Raw genomic sequence first — 21,086 nt, forward strand, 5'->3', positions numbered from 1 at the left:
ATCTCACTCTGCTGCAGCAAACTGCATATTATTTTGGGTGGCCAGTTATGGCTGCAGGCTCGGGGACTTCTTTTGGTTGCAGTGACTCACAATTTCTCAAAACACCTTTTACTTCCTGTTTTATACTGCCACTGACTGTCTGCTGACTCCTCACTCTCTATTGTCAACCAGCCCGCGGCTGGTAGGGGCCGCTAGTGGTAACACTGCAGAGTGCATCACCGACCTCATCGCTTTGTCGCAGTAGGTGGGATAACAGTTTGCAGTGTCTAAAGCTAACAGACCTACCATACACACCATAGATATAAAATAAGAGTGGAACGGACACTCCCATTCAAATCAACCTAGCCGGATGATCAGAGCATGGAGGGTTGCCATTTCGAGTGTTGTAGCAGGCTAACGTCAGTATAAACTAAACAGACTTACGTTGTAGCGGGTTAACTTCTGTATAAACCAGTGGCGGGCCGTGCATTTTATACCTGGGCCTTCACTGCTGTCCTGCAGCTGACCCACCTCCTAATGACCTCATTATGACAACACAGCTACGGTTATAATTTGTTTCTGGGGGTGTAACAATACACGTATTTGTATTAAACCGTTCGGTACGAGGCTTACGAACCGAACAATACGTTTGAATAATACTAGTGCATTTGGAAAATTCAGAAGCTTAAATTGTGGGAAATATTATGTTTTCTGCGCTTATGTAGGAGACAACGTGCTGTGTGACCGCTAAACCCGGAACAAAAAACATAAAAAATAAAAACAGCTGAGTTACCGCGTGTGTTCTGGGAGGCTACGCTAAACTAGGTTAACGGGATAACAGTGGAACACGCATTCTGCTACACACTCGAGGGCACGGGCCATTAAGTTGTAAAAAAACAAACGCAGTTCACTCACCAAATGCTGATCACCTAAAGACGCACTCCATCCTCCTTTCTTTGTTGACAAAGAGTTTAATCCAAAGGTTAAATCCCAACTCACAAATCCGTTTCTCCTCCTCCTTCAGCCATTGAGTGTTAAAAAAACAAAGCTAGGTAAAAAAAATTTAAATCTACACCAAGCAAAATGCAAAAGATGTCATAATTTCTTCCATATCTTTCAATTTGAAGCCGTTCAACTGTCCGCCATCAACCATGAAAAAATAACCTCTATTTCTGCTCAGTACGTGTTGTGGAAGTCCCAGATATCACGGGAAACTAAACGCCGTCATGTCTGGTTCATAACATAGTCCAGAGGAGCTCCGTGGATTTCATCCAGCTCACTGTGTCTAGCGAGGCACACGTCGGCTGTTTACTACAGCTGTATGAACACAAAATAAACTGATTTGGCTGTGATTTAACGGCAATAAACCGACAAAAAGGGACTCCGAAATAACTACGTAATGATGCCGATTTGTACTTGTTTTCTCAATTTAGCGCGGATCAATCAGTGCTAGGCTATGCTAACATTATAGCAGCTCCATCAACACTCACAATAACGTCATCTACACGTAAATACGGCAGCGTCTATTTCATTGTTTGTACCATATGGTTTACACACACATTTATACACATAGTTTGGTCCGGTCTCTACTGATATGAGAGATCATAGAGCTCTGGGTGAACACAGACGGCTACAGTATTTCTTTCCTGATTCAACAACGGCAGGAAGTCAGTGATGACAGGAGAAACATCTCAACGCTGATTGGCTATCGCGCTCGAGCGTCACGCGATTTTTTCTCAGAAGTTCAAATATTTCAACTTCTGCGTTTGGGGCGATTTGGCGTTTGACGCGAATCTGCGTCAATCACGCCGCGTCAAACGCACCGCGCCATCGCAAATTCGCGTTCATCGCATCCGTTCATAGACGTTGTATGTAATCTGGCCGCGTTCATCGCATTTGGTGTGAACACACCTTTACGGTTGTAGCGGGCTAGCTTTTCGTCGTGGGCGCACGAGCGTTGCCTTTCTACTGGAGAGGAATAAAGGATTGCTGGATTTAATGGGAGTAACTGGTGTTTGTAAACTTCCTTGCATAACAACTTACATGCACGACAACTTTGAGCTGATTGCTTGCATAACGGTACATCACAGCTTGTTTTTGAGTTTGAATAAAATGTGTTTTATAACATCTTATTACTACACACTACTGAGTGCACCTTTTATTAGTGTCTAGACAGTCGTGCGTTCATTGTATTCATTCAACATTACAGCAGTGGCTGTTGCAGACACACCTGACAGAGATCTACACACTACTGAGTGCACCTTTCTAGGCTGGTCATTTATTTAATGTGGCACACAAATTAAAGCAAACTAATACGGTTCAGTACTGCAGACATCAAGAAATGTAGTGTAAGTATGACCAGCACAGACATTACAGTACATTTTTTTTTTACTAAATTCAGTGTTTCACCAAAGTTCAACAGTTCATCATCAGAATGTGTGTCTTCTGCTTTCTTTTATCAGACAAATTCTACATTTTCTATGGTAAAGTTATGAAGTTAAAACATTTTTAACTCAAGTTGTGCGATCTAAAGCACATCTGCATCTGTGTGTCTACCGAAATCTTTCCCTTGACTATGTAGGCTGTACAAATACATTTGAAACGACACAGTGGTAACAAAACTTTACTTCTCTGAGGATTTAGATCCAACCAGTCCAACCACTGCTTAAGGATGCAGGGGTCCACTGGCCATCAGCAAGTTCGGGAAGACTGTGTGGCCCCACACAGACACAGACAACATAGAATAGAACACCGCCTGTCTGACACGGCCAATGTAATACTTTCCATATTAAGGGAGGATTCAAGCGGCCCCTCCCAATTTGGACTGATCTTCGTTTTTGTTGAAATCTGATTGTCTCAGTCATTTTCACCGTGAAAGTGACTGAGACAAGTGTTCCAGCTCACCTAGGCTTGTCTGGCCGGTCTTCTTTGAGTCAGTGCAGTAGTGACGTGCTTATACAAACTGAGGCGGCAGATGTCAGCAAGACCTTTAAGTGTCTTAAAGGTCTTCAGCATCACTGAGGCTTAGTGGTAGAGCAGGTCGTCCTTCAATCAGAGGATCGGCGGTTTGATCCCCGGCTCTGCTAGTCCATGTTGATGTGTCCTTGGGCAAGACACTTAACCCCAAATTGGTGTATGAATGGTTAGTTAGTCCTGATGGGCAGGTGGCACCTTGCATGGTAGGCTCTGTCATCAGTGTGTGAATGGATGAATGATGACATAAAGTGCTTTGAGTGGTCGGAAGACTAGAAAAGCGCTATAAAAGCACAGTCCATTTACCATCCATCAGATTCTCTTTATACAACAAAAGCTGTATTAGTGTTCAAATTACTGGCACATTTTTTTTGGCTGTGCTTAAATGGCACTGGCACAAAAGGCATCTCCACCTCTAAGTCCCAGACTAAATTTGAGTCCCAGTGCGTCCCTGGAAGAGTAACCCTGAGCAGCTGTGGCTCAGCTGGTAGAGCAGGTTTACTCCACTAATCACAGGGTTGGCGTATTGATGTTTCTGTGTCCTGAGGCGGCTGGTTGAAATGGTAGACGGTAGGACAATGTGTGGAGTTTCCGCACACTCTTCAGAAACATGCGGGATAGGTTGATTGGAGACTAAATGTTAATGTCAACTGGGATTGGCTCCTGTGAATCGTATTTCTGCAGATATTTAAGTGGACTGACCCGACTGAGGATGATGATTTAGGATTATCATTAGAAAATCTGCTGTTTCATTTTACAGTCAATCATTCATTAGGGCTATAATGTCACTGCTGTTCCCCAGGGCTCAAGTGATGTTCTCACATCTTGTTCTGTCCAACAGTTCTAACCAAAATATTTGTGAAGCTAGAACCAGAGACTGCTGAAAATAAGTTCATCAGTTATCAAAGTTGTTGCTCATTTATTTTCTATCAACTGATTGGTTAATTCAAATTATTATTCCAATTATACTATGAATATACTATATTTCTTAATTTCTTCTCATCTTTTAGCGGGCAGTAAATGTTTTTTGTTGTGTTCCATGGTGGACCTAATCCGTCTTTGTACATTGCATGGGTTTCCCTCATTTGAGAACTTGCTCATGTCACCAAAGCAACTGCACTTGTATGATGTAATAACAGGCAACACACACACACACACACACACACACACACACACACACAGCTGTCTGCCCAGCTGCTATGCAGTCTATCAATGAGTTTTAATGTGTATGGCTCAGTCATCTCCTCACACTGATTTTTAAGGATAATTTTGCCCATATGGGTAAATTAGTTTGCAATGATGTGATCACTCTAACATTGAATAAAGCCGACCTGTTCCCTCATTTCTGTGACCCAGGCGTTTTTATGCTTTAATCAAGTATTTTCTCCATTATTGATGACCTAGTAAAGACAATTTTAACTTTCTTGGTTACTTTAACGGGATAGTTCAACATTTAGCAACATATGCTTATTGGATATTAATAACAATCTTATGTACAAAAGACAGTTAACCTCCTACCTACGGGAGCCCCCTTAGGAGGGGGCGACAGAGTGTACACATGTAGTACAAATCACTTCTGAGAACGAATGAAATGATATTTTAAAATATTTAAAAAACGTACATGACGAAGAACTTCTGATAAAATGTGTGTGTGTAAACCGTATGGTGAATACAGCTGGATGAAATCCACGGAGCTCCTCCGGACTATGTTATGAACCCAGACATGATGGCGTTTAGTTTCCCATGATATCTGGGACTTCCACAACACATACTAAGCAGAAATAGAGGTTATTTTTTCCACAGTTGATGGCGGACAGTTGAACGGCTTTCAGGGCGATAAGCCGCGCCCCCTCTATTTATACACATAGTTTGGTCCGGTCTCTACTGATATGAGGTATCATATAGCTCTGGGTGAACACAGACGGCTACAGTATTTATTTCCTGATTCTACAACGCTGGCAGCCTTGTGGGGAGGGGAGGGGGGAGCTGCGCTCATGTGATTGGTTGAAAATTAGGCTGACATCTGATTGGCTACAGATAGGTCTATGTTGAAAAAAACGCATTTGCGAATCCAGCGACGTCAGGGGAGTCTCAATAAACCCACACACAAATGTGAAGCGATTTACAAATAAATGCAGTGCGATCCGCAAACGAATACATACATATCCACACGCAAATAGAAAAATACACACATAAATACACACAAATGCAGAAATATATTTGTGATTTTTTTTTAACATTTATATAAATCGTAATTTATTTATGTGTGCATTGGAATGTATTTGTGAATCGTTCTGCGTGCATTTGTGAGTCAAATTTATTTGTAAATCCTTCTGTGTGTATTTGTAAATCGAATATATTTGTGAATCTTTCTGTTTGCATTTGCAATTATTGAAACTGATCTGACCCCATAAAGAACAACTTCCAGTGCGATCAAGGAGCGAGGAAATTACAATTAAGAGACTTGGGATGTACCCCATGAGTGGCCTCCTGAAGTTCTGTCGTCACAGCGAGGTTGCCAGGTTTGGAACTAGATCCTGCGTAGAGACCGGGGACCATGTGACCACTAGGAGTCTTCCTAAACAGCACAACGCGTTTCCTCTTGAGAAACACTCAAACAGTTGTTAAGGACACTTTTACTAAAGAACTGAAAAGTAGTTTCACATTCAGGCCAAACTATATGAATCCAATATGCCCCTCTGTAGAGCAGTGAGTTGATAATGTCACCAGCTCTAGGGAAGAGGGACATTTTTCTGCTCCCCAGAACTTAAATGATGCTGCAGAGCCGTGGTTAGCCTCTGAATGCTGCTGAGCAATATCATAATTCATGTTTTGTGTGCGTATTGCAGATCTTTAAAGCTCTTTTAGTGAGTCCAACATAAATCAGACCACAGAGACATCAGCATGAAGACAACATGAAGAATGTATTTGAGTCTGTGGATGCATAAAATAGTTGGTGTGACTCTGACAAGAACATTGTGCAGAGTGGCTAAGTACACTAAGGCTGTGTGGGTGCTGTGGTTCTCTACAACTTTGGAGTACCCAAGTAAAGCAGTTTCAGGGTCAGGAATTAAAGCAAGTTTAAAAACTGAAGAACTATTGAAACAGAATTGTAGTGCAGTTTAGCTTCAGAGCAGTGTAGTCCATGTTATATTATAAACTAAAAGAGTTGAGCCTGTTGTTAAAGGGCAGGATTTTATTCTGTTAAGTGCTTCCTTCCATTCATCATCAGCAGCGTTGAACCGGTATTCGACACATACTGATATTTTGATTCATTACTTGCAACTGGAAATCAAATGCCTGGCTTACAACAAGAAAATAAGTATTTAGTGCGATTTTGGCCGTTATTGTAATTTAGTTTTTTTACAAAACATAACACCATAAGAACAGAAGTGCAAACATAACACTACTTCTCTGCATGAGTGGGTCATAAAGGTAATACAAAGAGTCTGAACCTGGGCACACTGGGCTCTGTAGATAGCCTGTGCCTGGAACAAATAGAACAGTAGTGGACCTGATCCCGCATAGCCTCCAAGGTCCAATCCTCACCTACGTCCAGAGACCAGACCGTTTTTACAATATCAGCTATAGAGCGCCGAAGCTCAAAAAGATTATATAGAAATGGCATCTTTTAGGCATGGGTTGGACTCTAGAAGAGGGTCAACAGCAGAGGGGGGATGGATGGGAAACCAGAGTATTGCCTCGTACAGAGACGCTGACCTGAAAGTATCTCAAACAGTGAACTCCAGGAATAGAAATCGGTCAATACGTTTCTTAAAAGAGGCGAATGTGCCGTCTATGTAACGATGGTAGTAGCAACACCCTGATTGTACCGCAGCTCAGGCTGGACGAACGGACACCATTCATCCAACTTATTAGGAAAATGAATGAGTAGTATTATAATTATTCTTAAAACCAACCTTTATAATCATCCCTCACAGTTCACGCACCACTTCCTGCTTCCACTTTGACCCGCTGTTCTGCTGAGATGAGATATTATGAACAACATCTCAGGTGCACTCACTTTCAGCATTACTGGCAGATAACATCAATGCAGTGCACCAACTGCTTTCAGGTACCAACCAGTCTGGACCCGGAACTCTCAGAATCTCTCATTCACACTATTGTCATCATTAGTAGTAGAGCGACTGTGTCTAAATGGAGAGCAGGGTCGTCCTTCAATCAGAGGATCGGCAGTTCGATACCCGGCTCCGCTAGTCACATGTCGATGAGCAAGACACTCAACCCCAAAAACCCGTAGCTGTGCCTACGGTGTGTGAATGTGATAGAATGCGATAGGCAGGTGTCACTTAGCCCCTGCCATCAGTGTGTGAATGGGTGAATGGCGACAAGTAGTGTGAAAGCACCTTGAGTGGTCGGAAAGACTAGAAAGACATATACAAGTCCATTTACCATTACCATTTAGTAGAAGACAAGTCCTCCCCTGATGCAATGGGAAATGTGATACGGCACATTTGGATTTTTATTACATTGTGTGAGCGTGTTGATGTCGAGATTAGTCCATCCTGAATCCAGAACAGCAGCTTTCAGACACAGACTGCTTCTGTCTCGCGTCTGGCCTTTTTATCAACAAGATGGAGGGAAAAGGGGATGGACAGACACTGTGTGTGTGTGTGTGTGTGTGTGTGTGTGTGTGTGTGTGTGTGTGTGTGTGTGTGTGTGTGTGTGTGTGTGTGTGTGTGTGTGTGTGTGTGTGTGTGTGTGTGTGTGTGTGTGTGTGTGTGTGTGTGTGTGTGTGTGTGCTCTGTCTGTCTGCATGGAGTTGCATCATTCTGGCTGGGCTGAAAGGCTGCTATGATGTAACTGGCAGTAATACCTTGAGACTGACAGTGGGAAAGAGAGAGAGAGAGAGAGGGGTTAATGGAGGGAAGAGAAAGGAGGAGAGAACACAAAAGAAGGAAAGAGAAGAAGCAGAAAGGATACAGAAGGCATTTGTAAACTGAAGTGAAGGTGTACACTAACAGAAAGAGGACAGCTGACTGTGGCTCTGCTCACTGAAGTGACTGGTCAAATCACAAATAGTCCTGATGTTCCAGTTAAGGAAACGTTATTGCAGAACAAGTGGAAGGAATAGTTGAAGCTTGTATTTGTGTGTGTGAGCGTGTTTCTTACAGTTCAGTGGACGCACACAGCAGTCAAAAGAAACGCAGTAACATCTGTTTTGTGCTTAACTGCTACTGGAATCTGAAGGAAGGACGTTTGTACAAAAATATCATTTAAATGGATAGAAGAGCGAGGACAGCAGGAGCCTTCTTCCAACACTCCAGGTGTCTCTGTGGAAACATTTGAGTCAGGTCATCAGTAATAGATTTTCCTTCGAAAGAGGTTAAAAAAAACATATTTGATAATTGTAAATGATACTGAGATTTGGTAATGGTTTATTTTAACCAATTATTCTTGTTTATATTTTGATCTCCGTCTTGCCTCTCTAAAAAGAGAAGGAGAGACACCAGCTTTCTCTTAATGATTATCTTTTCAACTATTTTTACACAGCCTGAATGTTTTAAATATCATATGCATAAGGTAGAGGAAGGAACAGGATAATGGTTCTAAAAAAAACATCTTCCAGGCACAGAAAAGGCACAAGTCTAACTCATTTGTGAAGAAGTGCCCCCAACATCTCTCAAAACCCCACAAATCCAATATTGGGTGTATTCTTCTCTTCACACTGAAATACTCTTCTGTCCATCTCTGTCATATTTACACACCAGACACATGGACATTCAGCTGGATGTTAGGGTAATGGAGCAGTTAGGGGTTTGGTGCCTTGCTCTAGGGAACCTTGGTGGTGCCCAGTAGGTGAACCGGCACCGCTCCAGCTCACACTCCACACTTGAACCTCCTCCTTTTCCAGAGCCAAGTCCTCCCAGACTGAGCTCCTGTCGCCCCATACAAAAAGGATTCTTACATGAAGGAATAACTGAAGCACATAACTACAGTTCTTTAAATTGTTCTTTACTGGATAACATTCAAAGCCATTTCATGGGTAACAGTAGACCGTGTCAGCTTATCATTTATATGTAAAACCAAAGCAAATGCTCATTTCTATAACTGAAAGTTTGAGATTTTTACATCACAGGTGATTAAGGGTTAGAGTTAGTTTGAATGCACATGGAATTAAAATGTGTGTTGACATGGAGACTGGTATAGAAGTTTAGTGTGGTAGAACTGTAGTATAACTGGCATGATTAGGTATTTGTCATAGTCATAGATAAGGGGAGTTTAAAAGAGGAAACATCACTGACAAAGTTGAGATATTGCTATATATTCACACCGTCTCTCCTCAAAGGCATTCATGCTGTTGCACGTTGTAGGTGTTAAGTGACAGAGGTGTGGAGAATGAAAGGGGAGCACAGAGGGAGAAGTTAAAATCCTGCATACTTTCATACCTCCACACAGCTGGCCAATCACTGCATACAATGGGCCGTGTTGTCTGATTGTTTGTTCCAGAAAGTTAGAAACGCACACTATGTTTAAAGCATAATGAGGCCTTTACATAATCAATGTCTGTGGAGGGATGCCGGATCTAATCAACCTTTCAACCATCGGGGAAAACCAGTTACCTTTCATCTGGCTTCTTTTAATATTTATTCATTACTGTATTTGCAGGGCTCAACGCTAACTGTTAAAAGTTGTTAGCTTAGCTTGTGGTTGCTGAAATAAAAAATGTGTTTGCCATTTTTAGTCGCCTTAAATTTAAGTTACATCTGTATGCTGATCTTAAATGTCAGCTTGATAGTGAAAATGTGAATGTTGTACATGCTTTCCAGGATCATTTTCTGTCCACCTCAAACTGCATGCAAGAAAACACGTTACTGCAGCGGGGTCACGTTACAGCAGCGGGGTCACGTTCTGCAGCGGGGTCACGTTACTGCAGCGGGGTCACGTACTGCAGCGGGGTCACGTTCTGCAGCGGGGTCACGTTCTGCAGCGGGGTCACGTTCTGCAGCGGGGTCACGTTACTGCAGCGGGGTCACGTTACAGCAGCGGGGTCACGTTACAGCAGCGGGGTCACTTTACAGCAGCGGGTCACGTACTGCAGCAGGGTCACTTTACAGCAGCGGGGTCACGTTCTGCAGCGGGGTCACGTTACAGCAGCGGGGTCACGTTACAGCAGCGGGGTCACGTTACTGCAGCGGGGTCACTTTACAGCAGCGGGTCACGTTACAGCAGCGGGGTCACGTTACAGCAGCGGGGTCACGTTACTGCAGCGGGGTCACTTTACAGCAGCGGGTCACGTACTGCAGCGGGGTCACGTTACAGCAGCGGGGTCACGTTACTGCAGCGGGGTCACGTTACTGCAGCGGGGTCACGTTACTGCAGCGGGGTCACGTTCTGCAGCGGGGTCACTTTACAGCAGCGGGTCACGTACTGCAGCGGGGTCACGTTACAGCAGCGGGGTCACGTTACAGCAGCGGGGTCACGTTACAGCAGCGGGGTCACGTTACAGCAGCGGGGTCACTTTACAGCAGCGGGTCGCGTACTGCAGCGGGGTCGCGTTCTGCAGCGGGGTCGCGTTACTGCAGCGGGGTCGCGTTACTGCAGCGGGGTCGCGTTACTGCAGCGGGGTCGCGTTACAGCAGCGGGGTCGCGTTACAGCAGCGGGGTCACGTTACTGCAGCGGGGTCACGTTACAGCAGCGGGGTCACGTTCTGCAGCGGGGTCACGTTACAGCAGCGGGGTCGCGTTACTGCAGCAGGGTCGCGTTACTGCAGCGGGGTCACGTTCTGCAGCGGGGTCGCGTTACAGCAGCGGGGTCGCGTTACTGCAGCGGGGTCACGTTACAGCAGCGGGGTCACGTTACAGCAGCGGGGTCACGTTACTGCAGCGGGGTCACGTTCTGCAGCGGGGTCACGTTACAGCAGCGGGGTCACGTTACTGCAGCGGGGTCACGTTACAGCAGCGGGGTCACGTTACAGCAGCGGGGTCACGTTACAGCAGCGGGGTCACGTTACTGCAGCGGGGTCACGTTCTGCAGCGGGGTCACGTTACAGCAGCGGGGTCACGTTACTGCAGCGGGGTCACGTTACAGCAGCGGGGTCACGTTACAGCAGCGGGGTCACGTTCCTGGTTTTTATATGTTGAAAAGTGGTTGCCACTGTTGCTAACCAACAACCATGAATTGTTTGCCAATTTTTGATTGATTTGAATGTTTTTACAAACTGCGACCTGCAGTGTATATAGATTTATGTGGATAATATTACACCGTTTTTTACAGATCATTTTTTTTGTTCTCTGTTTACAGTAAATGAAACCAAGTGTGGAATACTTCAAATGTTTCGACCCTTTTAGTCTACAAATTGTTTTTAAAAAGACCCAAAAAAGACATTTAGTTCAAAGGACCTGTAGGGGCCCTTAATGTTGGCAAGATGAGTAATAGTTTCATTACGGTTTTTACTGTTTTTATACATTACTGTTTTTCATAAAAAGTGTTGTTAAACCGAATAAAAAGAGAATGTAATGTGGACCTGTGTGAAATGTATCTGCTCTAACTACTTCTTGTCTCTGATTTTGTTCAGGTGTTCCCACACCAACGGAGGAGGTTCTGCACCACACGCTGAGCATGCTGGTCCGTGAGCGGAAGATCTACCCAACACCAGACGGATATTTTATTGTAACCCCTCAGACTTACTTCATCACTCCGAGCCTAATCCGAACCAGCTCCAAGTGGTACCACTTAGACGAACGTTCTGCTGACCGACACCAGCAGCAGCAGCAGCATCAGAACCAACAGCAGCATCAGCAGACGCAGTGCACCTCCCCTCTCTCTGGCACCATCACCCCGTCCACCTCTGGAGCCGTGCGCGATCGAACACACCCAAAGTCCAGCCAAAACCACAGTGGAGGAGGTGGGGATTCTTTTTACAACAACAGTTACCGTGGAGACGACCACCCTAGCCACCACACCACCCTGCAGCGTCGATCTCCCAAAGACCACCGGGAGGCGTACTCGTCCCCGCACTCCCCACAAACACCTCCTCAGCAAGCAGCAGGCAACACAGAAAAGAGTCGCAGCACCCTTGGGTTCCCCTTCAAGACGGACACGCTCACCAAACACCGAAGTGGGGGAGGAGGGGGGGGAACTGGAGAGGTAGAGAAACAGGCAGGTGGAGGAAGTGGTACAGGAAGTCGGAAATTTGGTTTGAAGCTGTTCCGTCTGAGCTTTAAGAAGGACAAGACCAAGCAGTTGGCCACCTTCTCTGCACAGTTCCCCCCAGAGGAGTGGCCGCTCCGCGACGAGGAGGCACCCAGCCAGCTGCCACGCAATGTAGAGATGGAGATCATCCGCCGAATCAACCCTGACCTCACTGTGGAGAACCTCGCCCGGCACACAGCGGTCATGAAGCGCCTTGAAGAAGAGCGTGCGCAGAGGAGCAAAGCGTCATCAGCCAATCAGAGCTCCAGGAGTAGGAGAAGCGGGGGTAGACACAGGAAGCAGTCTCAGACCAAACTCAGCCGCTCACATAGCAAGACGAGAGCGCCCCGCGGCGAGCCCGCCGATGGTTCCCACCTGGAGCTGGCCGACAGGGACTACAGAGCCTACTCGTCCTCACTGGCTCGGTCACCGAGGGAACACGCCCTGGCCATGGAGCGGCAACGGGCCCGCCTTCACCTGGCACATAGCAACCCCAACATCCTCGACTCTTCCCACCTGCCTGTCACGCCAGAGTGGGATGTGTCCGGAGAGCTTGCCAAACGGCGCACAGAAATGCCTTTCCCCGAGCCAAGCCATGGCCCATCAGCCCACCACTCCAAAGTCCACCGCTCACACTCCCACACCCAGGAGAGGAAGTCCAGGAACGAGCGCAGCGACAAGGCAAAGGAACGCTCCAGGTCCATGGACAATTCCAAAGGACCACTTGGAGCTGGGATTATTGGACCACCTGATTATTACGACGACCGGAGCCGTTACTATACTGACGATGGCACCCTGCGAGCCAATCAGAGCTCTTCTCACTACTCTCGTGCCACCCCTCCTTCAGCTAAACTGCCTGTGGATTCTCTCGGGTTGGATAGCGGCCGGAGTTTAGAGAAGAGTAAGAGCAGGGACAGCCTGCCGGCATACTCACCCAAACCACTACCCAGCGTCGTCCCTCCTGATGATTACTTCCAATGCGCTGGCTCCTCTGAGGCTGCTCTCACAGCAGCTAACCCGCTGGGAACTCTAGGCAAAAGTAGCCATGAGGGATTAAAACTAGGCAGCGCCGACAGGCATATGGACAGACAGACACCCCATCCTCTAGAAAGTAAGGAGGACCTGTCAAAGGTGGGACCTAAGGGTGGCAGCCTGCCTCCAATACCCCTGTCTATTCCTGACCCCCCCCTTCCTAATGGAAGACCTCCCCACAGTGCCTCCTCTGGTCAGGAGAAACGTAAGGAGATCTTTAGTAAAGACACACTCTTCAAACCTCCTCCCAGCCTCCCTTTGCCAGGCTACAGCTCCCTGAGAAAACCCCCATCCCTCACCTCCTCTCCTCTGTCCTCGTCCTGCGATGCACTTGATTCCCAGGAGGCCTTTGATGCTCCCAAACCTCTGGTGGCCACTCCGTCCATTTCCCAACAGGGCATTGAACCCACTACCAGTGCTGCAGAGGCCTCCTTTGACTACTACAACGTCTCAGACGACGATGAACTGGAGGAGGGGGGGGACAAAAGTCGAGGAGAGGACGAAAAGGCTGGAGGAGGTGTTGTCGGGATGGGTGGAGGTGGAGCAGGGACCATGCAGTGGCTATTGGAGCGAGAGAAGGAGAGGGATCTACAGAGGAGGTTTGAAAGAACCCTCACCTTCCCTGGTGCTAAAGAGAACCTTCCAGAGCCCAGTCAGAACCAGCAGTCAGCCCACTCTGCTAGACTTGACAGTATGGACTCCAGCTCCGTCACTGTTGACAGTGGATTCAACTCACCACGGTGAGAACATGTATTTACATACTGCATGCATACAATATAGGCATATTTACAACTCTCATTTTCCATTTATGTGATGCGATGGCCTGCATTGTTGAATAGCAAAACGTTTCCACTCATTTCTCTTTAGAGGCAAGCTGATTGTTTTGTAGCCTCACTGGCACTCCAGAGAGGAGATTGCAAGAACAAATCATGTCCTTCTTTGTGCTGTTGTGAAACAAGTATTATCAGTAGTTTTACAGTATATGTATACAACGATCCACAGGCTGACGTGTATAAAAGTTATTAAATCCAAAGAGCATGGAGTAGAAGCACTGCTGGTTCTTTGTCCTCATCACACTGGCGCTCTTTGGATCCTTCAGGTTTACTCTGCTTCATTCATCTTGTGAAGGGCTCATTGCATGGGTGAAATTCATTATGGCCTCAAAAAAGTACAACTTGACAGGTCTGATAAGTGATTCTGGAACCAGCTATCTGAATCCAAGCATACCGTTGTCTTTAACAAACCATATAAATAATATATTTTGTCTCTGCAGCTGCTGACATAGTGGTAAAAAAATGAATACGTAGTTATTGTTGTCGGCCCTGAAATTCCATATTGGTGCATCTTTGATTGTTGTGGCTGATACCAATACAAAAGCCACTAAAATGTGAAGAGGTCATTAGATATTTCTAGTGTTTTTCTAATACAGCACCAGTGTTCAGAGAGCCTCTACAATAAAGAACGTGCCCCCCATGCTCTCAGCTCTGATCCTGGATGTGTTTTTGAACCAGACACTGGTGCTGTGACCAGGAGAGACGCTCTGTGGAAGAGGTGAACTGTGACCAGGACACACTCCTGTGTTTCTCTCGTTGAAATCTGACATTTTCACATGACAGACAATGAACAAAGGCATTAAAGTGTGAGTGTAGCAGTTGTAAGAGTGTAGTGTGGGGCCACAGCAGACTGACTCATATATTTATCAAAATTCAAAGTCAGTCAGTCGGTAATGTTATTGAGCATGTATATGAATATATAAATAAAACCTTTAGGTAAGAACAAGCTGAATTAAAGAAAGAGAAAGGCAGACACATTGTGATGTGCATAGAGAGTATTGTGTGGAGTCATCCTTATCCTTGTTAATGCACATTCCTCTGTGATGTGAGTGTGTGGTCCTGCTGTCTTGTTTCCTCTCGTTTGTCTCAACAGTAGCGGAAGCTTCAAGAACTTCATGTGGTGTTGTGGTTCTATCATTTCTCATTGTGTGTCCCTGTCTCTCTGCAGAACAAGGGAGAGCCTAGCGTCTAACACCTCTTCCATAATGGAGAGCAACCGTCGGCAGAACCTGGCGCTGAGCCCCGGCCACCTCGGTATCACCACCGGCACCGCCACCCCCTTCTCCTTCCGCGCCATCCCAGAACCCGCCGGCACCCAACCGGAGAAACTCCAGAAGCCCAGCGCTTGCCTTGCGTCAATCACCAGCGTCTAGGGGCGGAGCTACTGTAAGAACTGGGTGGAGCCCCGGGAGCCAATGGAGAGGGGCCAGAAAATAAAAGTCCCACCCCCAAAGGACTGTTACATCTTTAGACTGACATCAGTGGAGCTGCCACAGGCCCACTGTGGAACTATAGCTATTAACACATACACAAACAGAGAGAGACATTTACACCACCAGGAAACTGCTCTCTGTCGCTCTCACACACACACAGACATATACACACCAGGCCACTGGGCAGACTCTGACCATGTCATTCTACAGCCTCTAGTTTACACACTGCTGTTGTGTTGTTTCACTATCACGTGGGTTCTAGTGTGCGTGTGTGAGTGAGTGCGTGTGTGTGTGTGTGTGTGTGTGTGGGTTATGTTTGTATAATCTGTAATCTCAGGTCATGTTATTTCCACTCTCATTCCAGCTGCTTCAGATCAGCGCATCTCCCTCTAGTGGTGTCTGGTGGTACTACACACTGAAGAGACGCTGCTCTGCTGACTGCTGTTACTGATGGTACACACATTGCCACTGATCCAGCTCCTACTCACTTGTCTCTGTTAGCTCTTCTCTAAATTCACCACCGGCAGACACCTTGTAAGGTGCAGTGCCCACAAGAAATTACAGACAATGAATAACCATCTGTCCAAAGTGCATCAACAAAGTGAGGGAGTTAGACAGTCCAATGAGTAACCTGTAACCAGGGCTGTTTTCACGAGAACACTCTGTAGAATGAAGCTGAGCAGTTCTTGTGTCTGCTGGATGCCATGATGCCCATTTGAACTGGCTGAGCACTGTAGTGGCAGTTTAGACCAGCTGCTGTCAGATATGTGGACAGCTCCAGGGATGAGACTTCTGATTACAGACTCTTTCATGGGGGCAGATCTTCCTCCACTTTTCTCTCTTTTTAACGTTACCCCCTCATGTCCACGGGATGCAGCTCATGTCTCTGTCATGGCTGCTCTTTTCTCCACAACAGGCCGTAACAGGTACGATGAGTACGATGGCGAGCTCAATACACTGCTCTTAAGGCCACAAGACGAGACTTTATTGATCCCTGAGGGGAAAGTCACACCACAGAAAACTAATTCTATTTGAAAGAAATATTCAAGAAATCAGAGCGGTGACAGTATACACATACCTAACACATTATAAGTGAGTTTATATATACAGTGTATAAATGCCTATATTTATTGACAGTTGACATGAAATTAATATTTAATGACATGCTGCATTTTGTTATTGACTTTGTCTTTATGTACATATAGAAGAACTACTTTTCTTGTTTGTTGAGAGTCACTTCACAGCCGTGTTCAGATATGAGATGTTGAGGTCCTGCCGATGATGTCACAGCCTGTAACCATGTACAGGGAAACGTATTCATGCTGACCGCTGAGGTAGCTAACTTCACATGACATAATAACATGTCCACTATGTCCGTCACAATGCTAAACATTCCTTTTAATAACCCGAGCTGAGATTGATGGATGTTGGTGATGAACAGCAGGGTGGTGGTGGAGGCCATTGTTAGAGTTTAACTTGGAGCTCTGCAGAGAATCATTTCATAAACTATGACGTTCATACTTCTATAAGATCACTGTTGACATGAAACAGCGCTGGATTTGATCCAGAAGGAGACGTAGACTACTCATCTAGTTACTTTGGTCCTTATTCATCAGAACTTAATCAGTTAGGTTCATTGTTCTCCGTTCAGTAGGGTTATGCTGACTTTGTCGCCATGCTCTGTTCTCATGACGCCCACAGCACAACGCACGTCTGTTGAGATGTTAGCTACGTATGCTATGCAGGAAACAGACGAGGCTCATTGTGCAATGAACTTGGAACATAAACTGACATGGACCAAAGGTGGAGATGTCATTATATTCATGATTTATTTATTCATTTTTTATCACCAGTGAGCTGACACACGTACACCTGAGGAGGAATAGAGCAGCCATCGCGTTCGTGTAATTCCCTTTTTGTTAACGCTCCTTAGAGCTCAGGTGAGACCTCAGGTGTTCAGAAGGTGGAGACCAGCTAAATGTAATGACTCATTCATGGAGGAGCTGTGAAGGAGCCAATCGTTGTTCATGGAGCCGTCGCCTTGCTTCTGCCCGACAGTACGGACCTCAGCGCTATGTGGCAACATCACAGCAGGACCTCAATATAAGACAGAAACAGAAAGAAAGAGAAACAGCATTAGAAACAAAGCCCCTTAACTCCAGAGCAGTGCAGACGAGATAAACGTGTGACGTCAGGCTGCTTGAGGACGTGACGCGGCTGCGTCCTGTGGACATGAGGGGCTACGGTCACATCCCTGTTGAGTTTCACAGCTAAGCTGTTAGCTGACTTCCTGTAGCCAGCAAACACCACGGTCTGTTTTCAGTTTGAAATGAAACGCTGGCATCAGACAAAGTAGACGCTGCTGCTGGTGTACTTGAGGTGGCTGAGCGTCCAGCAGAGAAGATGAGACATGAGGGGATCGAGACGACTCATCCAGACCAGTGTTATACACAACAAGCAGGGACGACACATTGTTTTTGGGTTTCAGTATTTCTTTAGTTGCACACAACATTACCATGAATTTACATTTCTGTCAAGTTCATGGCTACTTGAGTATTTCTTCAAAAAGTTTTGAGTCACATCCCTGAGCCACTCTCACTCCTGGTGCTACGATGTATTATGGCCAGTGACGGCCATGATAATAGTCATAATAAAAAGGTGATGAGAGAGTTGGAATATAGTAAATGGATGCTTAACAGTTGTATAATCGGTTTCACCTGCATACGTTTTGGCTATGACCATTTAGTCCCTTCTATGAAGCATGTGGGTGAACAGGACTGGGATCACACAGTGACGGACAGATGCTGACTACGGCACAGGGACCGCTCTCAACATGTGTCGGTCTCATTGTAACCAGACCTGAGCTGAGCTGGATTTACCCATCTCTGAAAAAAACCTGCAGTCCTATAGGCCAATCATTTCCCATCCCTCTATAGGCTCAGGGAGCTGTCAGTCATCCCAGTGTTGTCGTCCAATAGGCTCCTCTACAACTACCTCCACAGCAGCAAAAACACAGCCCGTCCTTTCTACTATCTCACTGTCATCAGCCTCTAGCCTGTGAATGTCTGCACACACTCGCACACACACACACACACACACATATACACACTAACACACTACACATCAAAGTGCTGGACTCCCTATTGTTTTCCTTTCTTCACTAACAAGGTTCTAATAATGGTACACGATAGCATTGTGGTTCAGCTGCTAACCCCCGCAGCCCAAACGCACTCCTGATCCTCCTCATCCTCCTCCTCATCCTCCTCCTGCTCCTCATCCTCCTCCTCATCCCAGCCTCTAGTGGTACCTGACTTCCTGTGTGGTGAACCTCTTTCCTGATCCCAGTAAGGGACTTAAACCCAAATAGTGTTGTCCTTTTCACCAACAAGGCGTGCAACACACTATCCTGACATACAGCTATGCAAGCTAGCCCGCTGTGACCCGACACAAAGAAGGAAACGTCCCGTTCAGTGAGGATATGCACACTGTAGGACTCGTACATTTTGTTCAGACATGAGCTGCAGATGAAGTTTACGTCACATGGACCCTCATAGGTACATGTAAAGTCTAAATTAGCCTCGAGGGGCTCCCAATGCTTGAAACAAACCAGTCGATGCAGCGTGACGTCTTCTACCTGTTCCCTAGTGTGCTCTCATTTACCTTACTGGAAACAACATCTGTAGAGTTTGTAGCCAAGCACTTCATTTGAAGTGTGCTGGCCCTTTAAGTGTTCCTCAGTAAAAGATAACAGTGTAGCTGCTTTTAGTTTAACAGTAGTGTATATCAGGATATGTGTTGCTCTCACCTCGAGTTGATTTGCCCGCTGTATGGCAGGACCTGATGGATTTATTTTCATGTATCTCATGGAGCTCAATGTGAGGTGCTCAGTTCCTTGTGCCCAGCTGTCCTTGTCACAGCTAACTCTACTGTAGGTCTGGGAGACTGTAGGCACCGTGACCGACCAGTAACCCTCGCCGGCTTCCCGCCTGCAAAACGCATTGTGTTTGTGGGAACCGAACCCCTGAAATGGTAGACTGGAACTTGAACTCTTCGCCGCCATGTGCTGAGAACAAATGGAACAAACACCTCTTCCATGAAACTCCTTTCCTCCCTGTAACATTCACTCTGCATCGTGCCACTACAGAAGGGTACAACCTCATGTCTGACCACTACAGCTACACGCTTCAGCTCTGTACCAGGGGACGGCTTTACAGTCTCCACCTAACGGACCGATGCTGCTGTTCTATGGACACGGTCACTAATCTATCAATACTTAATGATTCTGACCTCTATCCACAATTGAAAGAGATTCATAGTCTTCAGTATTCTGGGGCTGTAGCCCGTAGTCTACACTGTCAGCAGTGTTCTAACACCACTGAAGGGGTTTAGTCCCTCTTCTGTCCAGACTCTGGAGTTTGTGTCCGTAATAGGGTTTTTGTCACTGCTCTTACCCAACAGTAAGCTTCCAATCAATTACATTAGTGCTTTACTTTAATTGGACTAGAAGTCCAATTCTACCTCTACAGTCGGGTTTGTAGTGTCCTCTGTTCCCACATAGTTGAGCCTTATCTATGACATAGACTCCGTTAGTCAAGTTCTAGTCTCTGTTCCACCTTTACCATTTAGAGGGTGCCCTGTTCCTACAAATACAGCGGTTTCAGTCCCTGTTGTACCACTGATCTTGGGTTTGCCACTATACTGATGTTGAGTTCTTGTCCCTACGGTGAAGTTTAATCTCTATTGTCCCCACAGCTCTGAGGGTTTAGCTCCGGTTCCACAGCCACAGTGGGGTTCTTGTCCCCGTCCCACCAATAAAATGACTGTGGTTCCCTGCATGGTGGAGGTCATGGGTTCCATCATTTATGTCTGATGATTGCACTGCCCCCCCCCCCCCCTCCCTGCTACTGTCTGGCCCTGTGGCCCCTCCATCAACCCCCCCGTCTCCTCCAGCCACAGCCCTGTAACCTTCCATCCCTTTTCTACACTGACAGTCCATGAAATGTCTTCCCTTAACATCGGCGGTGGTTTATAAAGTGGAGGTTCAACAATAACATTGTTTCTAATGGTGACGGTATGTCATACCTGTAAATGATGTTTATCTGTCATGCCTAGTCAAATAATTTAAACAATAAAAAGGGGGATTTTTTTTAAATGTCTATAATATCTGAAAGTCCCTTTGATGTGTAGTACTGGTGTTACCGTTGTTGTAGTGTATGTGATACCCTAATGGGATTGTGTTACTTTTTAAGATAATAAAATAACAATGTTTGGTTACGCCACTGTTGTGTGTTTTAATGTGATCATCTGTTTTATGAGAGCTCGATGCTGACAGCACAGGGACACACACCGTAGGAGACAATATTCAGCTGGGGTCACACTAGGAGTGTGTTAATGAGCACATTAATAATGTTTTATTTGTATGCAGCACAGTGTGCTTTACAATAGAGGAAGATAGACGTGGAATGAACATTTAAAAAACGTAAGACTTATCAAACGTAAACTCTGACAAATGTGGCATCTTGTGAACGATAAATATTCGCTACCTCTGCGTCTGAGGCCAGAAGCAAACAGATTCTGCTTGAAACAAATTCAAATTCACTACAAGTCTCGATTTTACTGAAATAAGCATTTTTCAGCCAATCAGAACGTCTCCCCTAAAGGGCGTGGCTTCACAGGTGG

General features: G+C 45.9%; 1 protein-coding gene across 3 annotated transcripts in view; it reads left to right on the plus strand.

The window, feature by feature from the left end:
* Positions 1-20,594, plus strand: part of LOC306702093 (storkhead-box protein 2-like) — a 62,056-nt gene extending 41,462 nt beyond the window's left edge. For all 3 annotated transcript variants that reach the window (XM_079167597.1, XM_079167595.1, XM_079167596.1), the window contains exons 3-4: positions 11,493-13,881; positions 15,143-20,594. In XM_079167597.1, coding sequence (XP_079023723.1) covers positions 11,493-13,881; positions 15,143-15,347 — 2,594 coding nt within the window. In that variant the 3' untranslated portion in view covers positions 15,348-20,594. The remainder of the gene's footprint in view (positions 1-11,492; positions 13,882-15,142) is intronic.
* Positions 20,595-21,086: the final 492 nt, after the last annotated feature.

This window comes from Pholis gunnellus (genome assembly GCF_910591455.1).
Source record: "Pholis gunnellus genome assembly, chromosome: 10".
NCBI classification, from domain to species: Eukaryota; Metazoa; Chordata; class Actinopteri; order Perciformes; family Pholidae; genus Pholis; species Pholis gunnellus.